Here is a 17,985-nt window from a genome sequence, read left to right as displayed (position 1 = left end):
AAATTGTTCTTTGGGAAGCTGGACTATGGTTTGTAATATGAGCTAGTAGTCACTAGAGAGAGATTTTTTTAAGCCTCCTGCATTTTAGCTTGTTTTAAAATTCAGATTCTTTTTTAAATGAGAACAAGCAGGCACAACAAAGCAATACAAGGAGAACATATCATTTATTTTCAATATTCATCGCAAAGAATAACAAGTGACACAGCTTGAAACAGATAATATAGAATTTATTCTGAACCAGAAGTAGGAAAATACATACGTAGGTGTAAATGAAATGAGCAGAACCTGCAGTCAAACAGAAAAATAAAAGAATGAAACTAGTCCAAAGAGAATCATGAGGACGGCTAAGGGGTACAACAGAAAGCATTGTTTACCATTCAGTCTCTTTTTAAAACTGTATGTATTGATTTGAAAACAGCTGCCTTGATTTCTTATCTGGGTTAATGGACATTCTACAACATTGTGCAAGTGCTTCATCATGATTTTTTTTTCTTTTTTGCTGGTATTTCATGAATGGTAAACAATAGTTGGTCCAGTGCATAAACACAGTGACACAGATCAATATATGTACTCAGCTGACTACAGATAGACAATCCTGTTCATTGAACAACTACCACTAGATCAGCAGGGAGGAGAAGATGAGTAAATATACAAGATGGATGGTGAAAGAGGGAAAGGTAAGCAGAGAGGTGCTCAGGTAACAAAATGTACTACAAAATTGGAGAGTTTGAAGTATAATGCAGAAAGTAAACCACAGTTTGAAAGAGGACATAGCTACATTTCTAGTTGAAATAAAAAGATTAAAAAGCTATTCTGAGTGAATGTTTCTGGGGATTATTGCCAAGTTTGTTACATTGTTTTTTTATTATTTTTCTTTTTAAAAAGCATGTATTTGAAGTAGTTGACTCATGTAGTTGAGTAATCAAACCCCAATAGGAGTGATGAATATGAATGTGGATGCAACATGGTGATGTGATTCAAGGAAAAGGACAAAAGTACCTTTCTTCCTTACAGCCCCAACACTTTAAGAATATGGTTTGGATTTTAAAACCGGACTGGTTGGTGAGAGAAAAGACTCTACAACAAAGAACTGAACTACAAGCAGCTTTGGTGTGCATCGTTACAAGGAGCAGCAGCCTGGAAAATCACTCTACAACTAGCAAGCTTACTATGAACCAATGCACCGGTGGAAAGTACAAAGGCAAAAAATGGGATCACTCGCTGAGGATTATGGGGAGACATGTCAGCTCTTATTCCCCTGATTTTCAGTCAGAAACCATCGTCTGGTTTAACAACGGTGTGATGGGGGGACAACAATGAAAACAATTCAAGCATTAAATCAGAGACTATCAATAGTAGCTAACTAATGTAACTGATTTAACCACTGTGATGCACAAGAGTGAGATGGACTAGTAGTACTGAAAATAATCACAGGACCAGTCTAGCAACCAGTGGAACACCATTAGCTTAGTCTTACAAACACATTTTACACCAGTCAGAACAGTGTTGGCCAGTCCTGAACTGCATTCTCTAGTAAGACAGCTCTGCTGCCCTAAACTACAGGCACTAGCACTCTCCAGTTTGTGCCATGCAAAACCCAAAATAAAGCTGAAAAGTAACAAAACAGAAAATCCCTGTGCTGAAAGTTTTTCCTCCAATAAGCATCCTTCATTCTATGAAGCTACATAAGGAACATTCCACTGCTCTAATCGACCCAGCAAGACAACACCATGATTTCTACAGAGGTTTTGGTTTGTGGTGGGAATTAGAGAATATGGAAAAAAAATATACTGAGTAAAAGTAAAAACAATGCAAACATAACACCATCATTGAAATTCATGATTTACACATCAACAGCACAATTCAATTTTTGTTTAGAAAGGAAACATGAGATACATCTTTTATTCACACTTTACAAAAAAGCTATCCTTTAAATCTACAACAATACTAATGCCATTGAGGGGGAATCCAAGTGGACAAATTGGTTTTCATTTGAGAACAAAGCTAAAAACAAACATGTGGGAAGAACGTAATAGGACAAGTCCTTGCTCTGAAGAAGCCTCCTATTTACTTCTCTTGCTCTGAATACAGCTCAAAGTAATGAGAATTGTATTTGCTAATCTGATGAAAAGAGAGCGAGGGGAGCTTCATTTCAATCTGCTAAGTGCTTATCAGTTGTATCTGCACAAAAGTGAGGCCACTGGAAAATTGTCTCACCAATGACAATCTTGTTTCTTTTTGATGTAACAAATTTGATTTATAGCTACAAAATTTGCAAGAGCAAATCAGGCCTTTTTAAATCGAGACATTGAGGGTCCACAAATGGCACTATAGCTGCATTGACAAAGGTAAGAGAACTATACAACGTAATTGAGGAAAGGGGTTTTAAAATACACACTGGGAGGGAAAAGTGAGTTTCCTTTAGTGGATGGGGGTGTGGGGGTGCAGGATGATGGACAGGCTTCAGGAGATTAAAAATTCATGGCCAGGGAAGGAGCTATGAGCTACGCATTTTGGGGGTCTGTGCAGGTGCTATGGTACAAAGAAGGAGCAAAACAAAATCCAGGTGGTGGACTTCAATTAAGACATCCTACTTATGTTCCTTAGGGTGAGGAGAAAACATACCTGATTACTAGAGAGCTCAATGAATAGAAAGGATATACACATCATCATAACATTGTCACAGCTCTTAAAAAAAGGAAATCAGCATTAACAAAACCCAATAAAAGGACATAAAATCTTCACAAATGTCTCAACAGTATTTAAAAATAAAAAGAGAAAAGGTTGTTCAGGCGTTCGTCATATGTAAATAGTGCAAGACAACAACAACCGCTACAGTGAGGCACAATGTTTTGTTAAAATGTGGGATTTTTAGAAATTGTATCAGTCACACAGAACTGGTGGTCAATAGATTAACAGAAGTGGAGTTATTGTGGGGCTGCAACTCACCCTTGCTTGTACATTGTCTAAAATGATGGCAGCAAAGTGAATAAATGGCGTCTTTAATGGGCAACAAGCAACGAGAAGAGTTTACTATGTCTATTTACATTCGCAGCAATGTGCTGGCAAATCAAATTGAAGGAATGGGGGGGGTCTGTTTGGGCTAATGAAATAAAACAATACTGATACATTAATTACAGTTAATCTTTTAAGGAGTGCAAAGTAGTGACAGCGAACGCCTCGAACAACCTCTTCTTAGGTCTTTTGTACAAGCTGGTAATATCAATTCATCTTAATATTAACTGGATAAAAATTTAGCCATAGATTACAATACAATCTTTTTCAAATCTGATCATAATTTACTCTTAGTACAAAAAACGCCAGAAAAACAGGTCTTTTGTGGTTCATATACAATCATGTAAAGGCTGAGTCTAGATTTCTATTCTGTACAAACCCTAGTGAAAAAAACACTGCTTTTGTGTATGGAATTTATGGCTGGGGGAATCCACTACTGGCCTCAGAAACAGTGCTACAGATCTGTCTGCAAATTATCTGTTTTATGTGTGTGCATGCAAGTGTTTGTGTAAGAGTGCAGTGAGAGGAATGCTGGTTTTACTACTGTGTTACAGCCATTACCCGCTCTCTGCTTTAAAATGAATCAATCAAGAAAAAGAAAAGCTTTCAGAAAGATTCCCTCATCGCTTTGCCCATCAGCCTAAAACCTTTGCCCCCTGACCAAAAAATGTTGGCACATGGGCCACATGAGCTCCTCAGTACAAGACTAGCCTAACAACTATACAAGCTGAGGTGAAACAGTCAGCAAAAAGGATGGTAACTGCTCTCAGTTTCTCACTGTATCTGTCCTTTAAAGATTTCCACTACAAACAGCTGATGTGACAAATCAAGCAAATATAGTTCTGATCTCTGGTTCTTGAGGCGTCTATGGGTTTTAGTAGCTAATACACCAGGGCCAGGTGTAGACAGTAGCACCACAGGAGGCCGTGACCACGCAAAAGGCCTCAGCACCACAGAATGACCTGATGTAGCGGTGCTGCATCCACGCCCACAGGGGATGCTAAGCTACAAGCTAAATGTTGCTTTAACCCAATGAAATCCATGAGACCAAAATGAGAAGGAGCCAAATTTGGAAGTCTGTAACAAGTCTGCTGTCTTTGCTGGTTTCAGATTTGTACAGGACAGACAGACAAGCAGACCATGAGCTATGGAGCTTTTAAAGTGAATGTCGTTCTTTCAGTCATTTCCAAATTTCTTCTTGTTCTGAAACCAAAGTGTTCCATGTGAAAAATCTGATAGAGCTACCATCCCCTCTAGTTTAAAAGACAGAAGCAATGTGGGTGGATTTGAGAAAGAGAGTCCAAAACACAAATTATGATACACTAACATGACTGACTCAAGCAGTTAAAAAAAAAAGAAACAAAATAAAAAACAGGAAAAAAGAAAAAATATAGAATATCTATAACATTATACGAAATCCCTGTCGGCCAAACCTCACTGTACGAATAATATACAGGTTGTGTTTTTTGTCTTCCTCCTCCATTGTGGTGAAGGGAAGAGCTGGTAGAGGGAGGGAAGAGGGTTGGAAAGGGAAAGACTGTGGTTGCAGCTCCCCCTGGTGGTGTGGAAGGGACTCACTACCTGCGTGAAGGCATATGGAGCCCATTGATCTGGGGGGGCACGTTGAGAAGCAACTCAAGCTGGGTGAAGAGTGAGAAGTGGTCGGAGGGAATGTGGGGATGTGGGCAGCCGCTGACATTGTTCTCTACAAGCCAGTGGGGGTCCAGGGGGCCTAAGATGCCCAGCACGTTCAGATGAGGCTTTGAGTAGAAAATATAGTCGATGACACCCTGAGGAAAGAAAAAACAGGAGTCAACTCAACATTTTGAACACATTTAAACCAATTAATTGCTGTCAGGGGTGCCTCTGTTTGTAGCATGTAAAAAACAAATACAGGGATAAAACTCCAAATATGTGCCATCAATGCAACTACCTTGAAGTCAAAGGTATAGTTAGTGTAAGGCATCAGGCCGTTCTCATAGGCGCTCTTCAGCTTGAAGCCGTGGGTGATCATGCCGTTGGATGAGCTGTTCTTGCCATTGCAGTTGAATTTGGTCAGACTGTCACTGTAACGAAGCTCCTTGAAGTCCTTGTGGGTGCAGTCAACTCCACCAGAACTCAGGTACTCAACAACACCTGAACAGGGAACACAGTATTCATCTTCATTAGAACCAACAAAGAAAATGAGACTTGAACATCCTCAGACCAAAGCAAATCTATTTCAACTCACATCCAAAGGTAGCACCAAAGGGAGTTACAGTACCTTTAGGCAGACATATTGGATGCTTTATAAATTAAAGTGGTCATTACACCCTTAAGCTAAAAACGCCAAGGGCTAGTTATAGTTAGTTACAATACATTCAGAATATCTTAGTGATGTGGTGAAGCTTGATGGTCAACACCTTTAACAGAAACAACTGAACACTGTGGTCTCTGCACAAGCTTTGCACAAGCTCAAACACGTGTGGAACCACACAAACACTAAGCCTTCTTTTGTAACGGTGTTTTTCAAAGATATTAAAAAAAATAGAATAGATTTGAGATGCCTTCAAAACTGGTAAGCAGGTATTCAGTTGCACTAATCTGGGAAAAGATATTGCTATTCAAAATTAACAGAACCAGAGTTGTTGTTTTTGTACCCTAGTATTACTTTATAGTGCAGTGCATGATGGTCACCTAAATTCTGTTATTCTAGGAGTTTGCCTCCCTAATTTTATAATCAGGGTGATAATGTTGCAAAAAAAAGTATTGGATCAGTTAATGAAAAAGTAATTGCAGCTGCTAGACTTTAATGGAAAGTAAACTAAATTAACAAGCTTGTGCACACTGTATAAATTATTTAATAATACTTGTTCAGCACCACCAATATAAAAACTGCTGTGGAAGACAAAAAAAAATCTATTAAAAAAACAAACAGGCAGCTTTAGGAACAAAAGGGGACTAAACCTTGAAACCTTGGATGTTGAAAACACAAAAAAGAGTGGACTAAAATAAAGCAGCTTAATCTCACATCATCAACGAGGATGTCACTCTGTAAACTCAACCCCCCCACAAAAGTTCTTAAATCCATTGCAAGTCCATACAAAATTAAACAATGTCACCACAACTTACAGGAGAAACAACTCCGATAAATTGATAAATGATAAAAATTGAAATAACACATCATACATTTAATATTAAGAATTCAGATTTTTTTTAAATTGGTCCCACACCAAAATCTACATTCATACCAATATTGAGGCATTGTTATCTTAAGAACTAACATTGTCTTTTTTGGGGTCTATTTTGGTAACTTTCAAGGACAACCATCTTGTGGTTTTGTGAAATTTTGCAAACAATGGTAAATACAAAGAGCAGACCTAGAATCAGGCAAACACAAGTTATAAAATTATATACTTGTTGCGCCCGTACTGTTTAAGGTCCCTGAGAAGAGTAAATGTGTCCCAGGATGTTCTGTGGAGAGCATCCTCACCAACAATATGCTGGTGTGGTTTAACAGCTGCTCCGAAAGTAAAGGTTTACATGTTGGAAGTCCGTCCCAGTTAGGAACACCAGTGCAATGCCCTTGTCGCAGTTGCTGCTACTGAGCCCTCTGCTGCACAGTACATCGTACAATCTTGAGGGTTCATTGTAAATATATTCTCATAATTGCTTGATTTTGTACCTGTGCTTTGTTTTGCTTTGTTCACATATAAATTTTGGGGCCAGGCTTTTCAAGTAACAAATCAAATCTTGAAGTCTGAGAAGCCACTGTCTCATCTAAGGCATGACCAGCATTAGCAGGACTCAATGAGCTCCACCACTTTCTACTATTACACTGTGCAGCAGTGACACCTGGTGGAAGGCAGGTGACATAACAAAAAGAAACTCCGGTCCATTTATATCAGTCCAACACTTTTGGTGGCCTTCCATCATCCAAAAAAAATGACTGTTGTCCAGTCGTTTGAAGTATGTCTTCAAGCTAAACGAACATGTGAAAGATACCCGACTATCTGAAGTGCATTAGGATCCAATGGTAACAGTGCAGAACCTGAGTCATCCCGTAACAGTGAAGTAACTTTTCAGACTTAAATGAGACAATGCTTAATATCTACAATCAGTCTGATGAACAATTTGTTCATCAGACTGACTTATGAAACTGTAATATATATCATTTGACAAATAACATATATATTACAGTTTCATAAGTATCCTGACAGTCTAGACACAGACGCAGGGAAAGATAACATTCGTATTTCTAGTCAGTGAAGAAAGGATGAGTATAGAGTAAACTACTTCAGGAACATCATCATGTATTTAATCATTTAGTTACAGAATCTGTCTTGGGGCGACAAAAAAATGCTGTTTAAGTGAAATAGGAGCAAGATGAGTTGGGTTTAACAAAGAAATCAATCTTTTGTAATGTGTGTTTTTGACAGACATAATGATCATATTCCAACTCAGGGTCAGGACGATCCATTTAGCCTCATTTACTTACCAGAGTCTGGCAAAGAGTTGAGGTCAGCACAAAGCACCAGTGGAATGGCATTGGTCTCTCCAGAGACAGAGGACAACTTTAGGCTGCGCGTGGCCTTGTCCACTATGTTCTTCACTTCTGACAGAAACATCATGGTCTGGACCAGCTTGACATCAGAGTACTCTGGATCCCAGTGCATGTGTGCATTGGCTACCAGGAGCAGCTGCTTCTCCATTCCATGAAGTGACTTTCCAGCTGAAATACAAATAAGCAACAAAAAACTAAACCTGGGGTGAAATGAGGAAAATTAAGACATCGTAAGATCATTTCAATCTGGATCACGGTCCCAGTAAATTCAGGATTTCAATCACGATTGATGGCATAAGTAGTGTTGGTAGATCGCATGGCAAAACCGGGGTGGAGTGTTAGCCAATGATCCACCCTCGCTATGGCATTTACCACTAGACTGACAGTCTGAGATCAATAATATAAACAACAAAAAAAATACTAAAGAAAATGAGTGGGGGAACTGGACCAATTAAACAATAAAAAAAATTACTACTTTGGAACGGGATGAGGACTTTTTTCACTGTTCTGAAGAAGCAAAATGAGGAACAGCACTTTCAGATTGTTCATAAAAACTATGACACTGACTTCCCTCTAAAAGGTAAGCTCAGGAAGGACCACCAGGCTTATCATTTTGATAAAAATAAGATGTAATTTTCCTTTTTTTCCTTTTTACTGAAACAGTTATGATGTCTTTATTCATAAAAATTAGCGGTTAAAATTAATCGTTTAGTTTTGATATTGTACTATTGGCAAATCTCAATCCTTGCGTACGCTTCTACTGTATTCTCTGTTATAAATGTTGGGATGCATAAATTTCATGTTGGGATGCACAAAATGTTTTTTAAGCGCAACCCAGGGATGCACTACTTCCTTGAGCTAAAATGAACTCTGTACAGCCCAGTTGTACATTTCTAGCAGGATGAAATGTACAGATAACGGCAAAAGACCTGTTAAAAATTCTTCCCATGAAAGAAAAAAAAATTATAGCGAAAACCCAACTCCCAGTAGGCAAACTGGTGTCAACCATTTTACGGACCATGTGCCCGCAGTCACTGGCTGCTTTAAAGGATTTATTGCCAAGTGCAGGGAAAATAATGCTTTCCCAAAATTTCTTAACTACCACTGCACAAATTGCCAACAAGTATTATGTGTAAAACTGCTAAACATGAATGAATTCAGATGTGGCAACAACAATCGCCTGTTCTATTTGAGCTCAATTTGAGTTCAAAGTTTACTTTTCCACATTTGGAGAAAGCTGGTGACAACGACTTCCCGTTCACAACTGCTTAACTGGTTTAATGTAGTTTGAATTGTGTCTCATAGGCGTTTCTCTTTGATGACACCGTTTTCGGGGGGTCCTTAACCAAACAAATGTTGTTTTGCAGCGTACAGGTAGTACAGTGTACCTACCTTCAGAGGTAAGCGTATGCTGTACGTAGCTTTCCGTAATGTTCTCTAATTGGTTTATCACTGCCAGCGTACGTAATGACACATAACGTCCCTATGTCGGCAGAAAACGGTCTGAGTCTATCTAACAGAGCGCTGACAAAAATTGCACATTTTTGATTTTGAAAGACTTTGAAAATCGTTGCACACATAAGGCGCTTCTGGTTAAAAAGTGCATTGTTGATTTTTGAGAAAATTAAAGGCTTTTAAGTATACCTTATAGTACAGAAAATATGGCATGTTTAGTGGGACCTCAATGAGCTATCTCAGAATCCAGTTTAAAATGACCTGGCTAGCCAAAGAAGTACCTTTACTCTAGCCTATTTTCCATAAAATTCCATCGAAGGTGGTTTACTCACAGGACGCCTCCATCATCTCTTTGCGGACTTCGAGCAAGACAGCCACTCCGATGTTGTCCTTGGTCATCACCCTGTTTAGCATAGCTTCTGAACCCTCAGAGTTAGCCATGGCCAGCTGATTGAACTCCACTGTGTGCTTTTGCACTGCACTGAACCTGAAAATAAGATGAGGGGAGGGCTTAACTTTAAAAAAAATCATTCAGTTCACACATAAAACGACAGCCTACAAACACAATTATTCCAGAAGGCAGTTCATAAGCCAAATTGCTTGTTCAGTTTATGAACCGCCTCATAAGCTCTACATTTGCCGTTTGAGGTCATTTAAATACCATTACTACTCGAAATATGAAAATACTATTCATGAAGACTTACCATTCACAATTACAGAACATAAAAACAAAGGAAACATATAAAACATAGTACCGTAATTTAACTTTTACATCTCTACCTCTGCTGAATAAATTATGCGTTGATGCACTTCCTGGTAATCAAAAATCCAACTTTTTATGTAATTACTCGGATTCATTTTCATTAAGTTTCTCTGTTAACTAGACCAATAATCAACATAAAATAGAAAAAGCTTCAACGGATAATGCTTCCAAGCAGAAACCTAACCCAGCCACCATTGGTTCCTAAATCATGTAGTTCCTACAGGGAGACAACCTCGTCAATAATTGAAAAAATAAAGAAATAATAGGCAGGTTGTGCCAGTCCACGTTGCTGGCACTAACTTTCAACCTGATCCGAATTGTCTTTAGTCTCAATGTTCGCAAACGTACCTATGCATATAAACACATTGTGGGTTAATTTCCTCCTCAGAAGTTCAGAGATTTGGATAAAAGAAGGACGAAAAGGTGCAGATGATGTGCCAAAAGGAAAGCCGCGTGATATCCGGTAAGAACAATTGTAGATTGTTCTTCGGGCGGCAGTGGCTCAGTGGTAGAGCGCACGGTAGATCAGGTCGTCCAATGTTTCAAAGATCGCCGGTTCGGTTCCCGCTCCCGCCCAAAAAAGAACACCCGGAGGTGACCTGACAGTGGGAGGTGTCAGCTCCCCTACGGAGCACTGCAGAGGCGCCCTTAAGCAAGGCGCCGTCCCCCTTACAAGTTGCTCATTTGGGGCACACCACAAAGGAGCTGCCCGCCACTCTACCTCCTCTGCATGCGCACAGGCCCCCTTGTGTGTGTGTTTGTGTGTTCAGGACTTGTACACACATATATATGAATGGTTTGAACTAACTCGAGTGTGCCACTAATTTCCCTGCAGGGATTATAATCAGTATATAAGATTAAAATTGGGAAAAAAACAAAAACAAAACACAGTTAACTGTAAACTTAAGTCTGGTATTTGCCGAGTTATTTCCATACGAAACATTAATCTATGGAGCATTAATGTTACGCTGCTGGGAGGGGGTTGCGAAAGAAAGGGGGAACGACAGTATTTAGACATAGGGGTAGGCGGTTGCTCTTATCAACAATTGCTCTTAAATCGAGGACTACCTTTACAGCTAAATAAAAACTTTAATTTCAGTCAATTTAATAATTAGATGATACTTCATTGCCCTTTTCCAATAAAAAGAAGAAGAAAAAAAATTAACAAGAATCCTTTAAAGATCCCCAAGAAGGAAATTATTAATGTTTGGGGAGGCTTCATAAACGTTTAATTTACCTTAGATAATAAAATAGTTTGTCACTATATCGCACAATTTCGTTCTTCCTGGAACACATTAACCTCGGGTATCGAGGGATTACTGTATACGTACGTTTAAATAAACTGACAGGCCAAAGTAAATCACACTCAATTTTTTCAATAAAACAAATTATTATTAGTTTGCAAATTGTAATATGTTAATGTTAGTTATTAGTGATGCCCATTGTCCAGTTCAAGATTTTCACATCATCGAATAAAAAATTTAACAACCTTATATTAAACACACATCGTACAGACATGATGAATAATAGAGCAGTTTAAGTTGTTTATCTATTTAAGGTGGGCATTTAGAAATACAGGCTTGGCTATATTTTAACAAAAGCTCATTGGCAGTTATCCTCAAAATTGTAAATGCTGGCACGCAAGGTTTTCCCCACCCAGTAGCTTTCTAGGCTAGATACATTCCAAACAAGAGCAGCGCCAGTAATTGTAGGAACATACTTCTCTGTCTTGTAGAAAATTGCACAACCATCTACGTGTTTACGGTCCGACTCGGACATAGTCCTTGCTCGTGACTTTGGACTGAAAAACCCATCGTATCCCTGCTCCTTCAGCTCAGGCAGGAAGAAATTGTAGTACTGCTCCGTCTCAACTTCCTGTCAAAAAAAGAAAAGATTGTTCAGATGGCAAAGTGCTGACAGCAATATGTAGCAAACAACCCCAAAAGCATTTCTTCAGTTCAAGATTCACTCGAATCCCAGATATGAAATATTTGCACAAAGTAGAATCAATAAAATATGCTGACGTGTACATGTAAGGTAATAAGAGCAAGGTAAATATGACAGTTTCTTTGTTTTGATGTACAAACGCAGAAAAACATTTATATTTAACCTTCCTGCTTTCAAACATCCATCCATCCATTTTCTGCCGCTTTATCCGCTGTAGCGGGTCACGGGGAGCTGGAGCCTATCCCAGCTGCCATAGGGTGTGAGGCGGGGGACACTCCGGGCACGCCGCCAATGCACCACGGAGCCACACAAAGAGACAGACAACCACGCACACACACACTCACTCACTCCTACGGGCAATTTGGGACCGACCAATCAACCTGAAGCGCATGCTTTTGGAGGTGGGAGGAAGCCGGAGAACCCGGAGAAAAACACTTATATTTAACCTTCCTGCTTTCAAACATGCAGAATTAAAAACATGTTGACTCTTATAGAGGGCGATCAATGCAGGGAGCAGAAGACTACCATCTTGCCAAACAGTAATGGCACTCTTGGAAAAATTTTTTGGGAAAAATAAAATTGTGGAACTAAACCATTGTGCTGCCTTGTAGGATGCTTTGCACTGTAGAACACAACATCCAATTTAGATGTTTCAAAAATCTCCATCTCTTTAACTACTATTCATTGTAGCTATTTGTTGTTACAATAAAAATAAAGCAAACCTGGGCAAAACACTGTACTGTGTCAACCCTCTTTGTTGATCTTGATGGATCTGCATTAAATACAAAATTATTGTTAATTCCATGTCAAACTGAAGACATGCTTTGATGTCCAAGTCTCACCTGTAAGCTGATGATATCTGCATTGCAGCCCAAGATCTCCTGCATGATGTTTTTTTTCCTGTACTCCCAGTTTAGAGCCCAAGAGGGGCAGTAACCATACAGCTGTCGCGTGGCGTACTTGTCACACAGTACATTGTAGCACATCACAGAGAACAGTGCTGAGGGGACACACACAATTAGGACTTAAGAAGCTGGAAATTTTCAGTTGTGGGAAATATCGGCGGATGGTTCGAGATGAACAGTTATAAACAGCAATGTGCCACAATTAATTATTTGTCAAATTTAATGTATGAATTGGTTGACAACATATTGTCATGAGAGAAGTGTTTTGTTGATTCCGGGGACGGGAAATAAACAAGGCAAATGGTTTCTACCCATCAGCCCCCTTTTTTTGGATGTTGTTGATGTTGCAAATGTGATTAAGTAGGTGAATTCTGTTGTAATTACATGTCTGAAAAAAAAAGAACTGAAATAAATAAACCAATAAATAAATATCACCAAGGTGGTGTAGGGACATTAAACTTAGATCAACATAAAATCTATTGCTGTGCTGTATCGTTTTCCCTGTCTGGATCTACAGAAACAAAATACAGTATATTCCTTTTAGATTTACAATTTGACGACCAGTGGTGTGATCATCTGCAGTTAACAGCAATGAATCACAGTGCATTTTCACTGCATTGTAACAGCTCTGCCTTATTTAACTCAGGTTTGGTATGAGGTAAGAAGGTCTCTTTCCTTTACGTGATAGTACAACCTTAGTGTAGTTGGTTGTCATAGCGATATAGCGTCAAACTGCCATGTTAAAGTCCTCAAGGCAGCACACACTTCTTATGTTCCCATCATCAGCTGTCAAAGACAGGATTGCCCTCAATATCGCAGCCGCAATAAAAAACGAGTTAGTTTGGCTGTTTGATTACGATGGACACTGATTTGTGCTGTGTAGGATATTTGATGTCTGTCACACAGTGCTGATGTAACGTCACAAAGGATTCTTTTCTTTTGAAATTTAAGTTTGTTTGAAATGTCCTTAACCCAACCAACAAGATGAGCAGAGTAAAGAGGAGCTGAGAAATTTTAACTTAAGTTTCAAAACAACAGCAAAAGATCATACTGCAGGCACAGCAAATGATAGTAGTCTGTTGTTGTGGTTATCAACGGTATTTTTGAGCATTCCATGTTGTCATTACCTGACGGCCAAGTTCTGTCAGGTTCCTGGAGTGAGATCCATGACCGAGCTGGAGGCTGCTCTGTGGGCACTATGTGAAAGTGGGGGGGGGGGTTCAACGTGGCAGATGAAATGAATGTAAATACTGCACAAATACTTCAACAAGTCTAAGAGCACAGAAGACTGGGTTTAGCGTCCCTGTCCATTTACTGTATATAAACATAGATAGTAGTATCTTATGGAGAATACAGCATTAAGTATCCAAGAGCCCCCACCACTAGTGTATTTCACTGAAGCTGTTGATTGCAAATCTGAGAAACTTCCCAGTTGTGTCAAGAGAACACTTCCATGCTGTACCCATGGAAAGGGAAACGTTAAAATAGTACCACCACTTGTGTTAAATAAGTTTTAATACAAATTTTTGTGAGAAACTTTGAGTTATCGAACTTTTCTCTGCAAATTAAATCACCGGAATGAGCAGAGGTTCGATTTGCATAAAAAATTAAAAACAAAATGACAAAAATCCCTAAATAAATTCAGCACATGGCTGTTATGTGTAGAGTTTTGTGAAAAAATATTAAACATTGTTGTAACATGCTTCATTAAAAAAAAGAAAAACAACACAGATGGATGGAAGCCATTCCTACACCACCCTCCTCAGTTTGGTAACAGAAAAGGACAATAGATTCAACAGGCAAAATTTAGGCACCATTTACATAACAGGTTGACCATAAAATGTTTTTCACATGTTTCACATGGCTTTAACCATTCAGTCACACATCAGTGATTTGGGGACCTGAAAAAAAAAAAATTGAGAAAACGCCCCACACTGATAACTACTGCCTCTGCATGCATATTACAATTTCTGAAGATCTGTCAGCCCAGAGACTGTTGTGAAAACGTTGCCCAGTGAACTTAAAAAAAATAGTCCATTTTTTGCAAAAATGTTGTGTAAACAGAGCCCTAGTCCCAAAACTGCTTGGGGGAGGACTTACTGCGCTTTATAGCCCCTGCCAGATTGTCTAACAAGTAGTTGAGCAGTCTTCGCGTGCCATCAGGTTCCTGGTAGAGGCTCATAATTTCTTGTGCAAGTGGATTTCCTGGTGAAGGAAAAGTAATGTGGCTGAATTAATGTGAAGAGAACCATGGGATTTCAAGGCTGGAATGGCTACGACACATTGATAAGCCACTCACCTTTCAACCCCAGTGTTTGTAACTGAAAAAGTTTCCCCAATTCAAATGGCAGAACCCGCAACTGGTTGTTATTTAAAAGCAGTTCCCTGTAGAGGACATAGTGGAATTCAATCAAACCAGCCCTCCTGACACGCAATTCTTTCTTCACTTTCAAAAACATTATATACTAGGTATAAAGAATGTCTATGCTATAGTTTACAATTTTAGATTCAGTGCTAAGGTTAGCCTAAAAAAAACAAACAAAAAAAAACCCGGCGGTGAGCTGACAGTGGGAGGTGTCAGCTCACCTCCGGAGCACTGCCGAGGCACCCTTGAGCAAGGTGCCGTCTCCTTTACAAATTGCTCATTTTGAGGCGCACCAAGAAGGAGCTGCCAGCCACTCTACCTCCCTTGCATGCCTACAGGCCCCCTTGTGTGTGGTGTGTGTATTACAGGGGCCTGTACACACTAATATGCATGCATGTGATTTGATTTGATTGACTAACAAAAACTAGAGTGTGCGTTCTTAATTTCCCTTCGGGGATTATAACAGTGTATTAAATTAAATTAAATTAAAATTAAAGGTGACATCAAAATGAAAATTTTCAGTAAATATGAATATGAAAAACAAAGCCAGAAAAAAAATCAAATATACAATTAATCTTGACTGAAATTAAAAGCTAAAATGGACCACTTAGAAGTGAAACCAGTGTGAAGCATGTGAGAGCACAAAAAATCAAATCAACCCCTAAGCTTACAGTTACTGTTTTTAATTTTACCCAATTTGCATAAAAAGCATAAAATCACCCACCTGAGAGAAACCATGTTGCCAAGCTCTGCCGGCAGGCTCCTGATCTTATTGGATGAGAGATCCAGGTACACCAAGTTGTGTAGTTTGGCAATGTCTGGCGGGATTCGTGACAAGGAATTGTCACTGAGGTGCAGGGCGGTAAGGTGGGTGAGAGACCACAGGGCTGTGCTGAGACTCCTTACTCTGCCTACAGCACAAGCAATACAAAAAACATGACAGACGATTAGATTCCAGCATCCAACTACTCTAGTACTAGTTTTTGCACCAGAATAAAAGCCTTGGAGGATGTAACTTTAGAAGGGCATAAATAGGCAAATGTGGATTATTGTTGAGTTTCATTAAGATATTTCATTAATGTAATTATTTAATGTTAATATGATAGACCAAGTACACAAACAAATTCATGTTAACACATTATCCAGAATCAAGTTATAAAACCTGAACATGAACTTGAACATGACTCAATATAACAACAAAAACAACACCATGAGTGAAAAAATCATTTCCTATGGGATCAATAAAGTACATTTCTTCTTATGAAATGCCAAAATAACCTGAATGTTAACAGCAATAAGAGAAAATTCATTTTGTTCATTTATCGTGATCGTTTCATAATGATACATACAAGAAATGTCACTGTGGGCCGCTGCAGAGCCGGTGATATATTTTAAACAGAACTAGTTTCACATCTAGATCAAATCACCCTTATCTAGCACTGACATATGCATAACTACACAGTGGTGAAGCTGTACCCAATGATGCAAAATGAAACGTGGTATGACCACGCACCATGATCAAAGTAAAAAGTGTATGTGGAATGAATGTATTACTTTATCGACACGTTAGAAGATCGTCACAGCAACGCTAAGCTCACCGCTGATTTCCAGCTCAGCCCAGTACGACTTCTTCCCGTTGGCTGCCTCCTCGCTGGACATAATTGTGTACATCCGCCTGGGATCCGGCGGGTCATATTTTTCCTTGGGCATTCCTATAACACTACAGACACAACATCTCCACATAATATCCAGTAGCTTGTTAATTGTGACGGAAACTTGTGATGAAACACGACGCAGTAACTTCAACAGCAAGTATTGACATTAGCACGTAACCTTGCTTAAACGAAAAGTTACCACGTGTTAATTGAAAATGCAAAAATATTTTAAGAACAATTTCACATATCACAGAATGTTTCGAATCAAGATATAATAAAAGGCATGTTGCAGTTATGCGTTTACTAAACAAACATTTTAAACCGTCCCTAAGACAGTTGAGTCGAGGGTAGTTACATAATGATGCATATTCATATCAGCAACGTGGTGCAATATTTTTCAGGCAAGATATTTGGCTCATATCTTCAATGGTAAATGAAGCCAAGAGTTGAATTTCGAGCCGATTTTCAGCGCGTAAAAAATAACCAAACACTTGATAAGACGACACGATTCTTCTCACAGTCACTAGCTTTGTAGCCTAGCTTCACCCAAACAGGAGGCTATCAAACTATACAGGCAAATGCTAAAAAGCTAACGCTAGCCTACTTGCTAATCATCAGTATGGAAAGACAACAGCTAGCCAAGATAGCCACATCATGAAAATCACTAACTTTAATATCCTGCTCAAGCAGGCTGTCACTAAAGCTGCAAAACGATATTAAAATATGTCGTGCAATTGTTGTTTACATAATAAGAGTACTGCCTTGCGCATTAATAATTAGGCCACGACACATCGCACTAACAGTTTGTTGCTACTAGCTTATGTCTAGGTGCAAAAATGATCATCGCGGAGATAAACATTGAGCAAACGAGACCACAATGCAACACAATGAGGGATCTGCAAGCAATTGTGAGCTACTCAGCTTATCCAGAGCTAGCTTGCTAGCTAAAAGCTAATACATCCCAATTATTCGAAGCTAGACGTCTATTCGTTCAGAAAAGCGATTCGTCCATATATTATCAAAATGCATTAGACCTCTAATAGTGTTCAAGCAGACGCAAAACTTCAGACTTCCAAGATATTATACATATTTACCTGCAAGAGCATACCAAATCGCGAGGACGACTGCGTGTTCTCTTTTGTTTTCTAGCTACTTCTCGCCAGTTTCCGCTGCTGTATCATGGCGACTGAAGGATTTTTTTTTCCTCTGCCGATAACAGCGCTTGTTCTCATTGGTCAGCGTGAAGAGGTTTGAACCAGCTGTTGAGCCACGGTAAATAAATCCTGACCGAGTGACTGACAGCTCGCTCGAACAGGTAGCAACATTACCACTGTTAA

The 17,985-nt window shown here is 39.2% G+C and overlaps 1 protein-coding gene across 1 annotated transcript; it reads right to left on the bottom strand.

Moving 5' to 3' along the window:
- Positions 1-206: 206 nt before the first annotated feature.
- On the bottom strand, positions 207-17,877 carry LOC137602759 (CCR4-NOT transcription complex subunit 6). The gene is made up of 12 exons (XM_068325750.1): positions 17,743-17,877; positions 16,592-16,713; positions 15,718-15,904; positions 14,928-15,013; positions 14,729-14,833; positions 13,756-13,824; positions 12,566-12,723; positions 11,497-11,651; positions 9,346-9,500; positions 7,493-7,726; positions 4,949-5,151; positions 207-4,805 (listed from the first exon to the last, which is right to left on the bottom strand). The coding sequence occupies exons 2-12, from the start codon at positions 16,701-16,703 to the stop codon at positions 4,593-4,595; spliced, it is 1,677 nt and encodes a 558-aa protein (XP_068181851.1). The 5' UTR covers positions 16,704-16,713; positions 17,743-17,877; the 3' UTR covers positions 207-4,592.
- Positions 17,878-17,985: the final 108 nt, after the last annotated feature.

Source organism: Antennarius striatus, chromosome 10, assembly GCF_040054535.1.
Source record: "Antennarius striatus isolate MH-2024 chromosome 10, ASM4005453v1, whole genome shotgun sequence".
Lineage (NCBI taxonomy): Eukaryota > Metazoa > Chordata > Actinopteri > Lophiiformes > Antennariidae > Antennarius > Antennarius striatus.
The sequence above is the reverse complement of the archived record's forward strand: the minus strand, read 5'-3'. Positions and strand labels throughout refer to the sequence as shown.

What these genes read in the sequence shown, in the direction of transcription:
- LOC137602759 (XM_068325750.1), bottom strand. Translation starts at nt 16,703, where the DNA reads ATGCCCAAGGAAAAATATGACCCGCCGGATCCCAGGCGGATGTACACA. An exon ending in ACAAACACTGGGGTTGAAAG is followed by an intron (nt 14,834 to 14,927) that starts GTGAGTGGCTTA and finishes TTCCTTCACCAG; the next exon opens with GAAATCCACTTGCACAAGAA. An exon ending in CAGATATCATCAGCTTACAG is followed by an intron (nt 11,652 to 12,565) that starts GTGAGACTTGGA and finishes TTTTTTTGACAG; the next exon opens with GAAGTTGAGACGGAGCAGTA.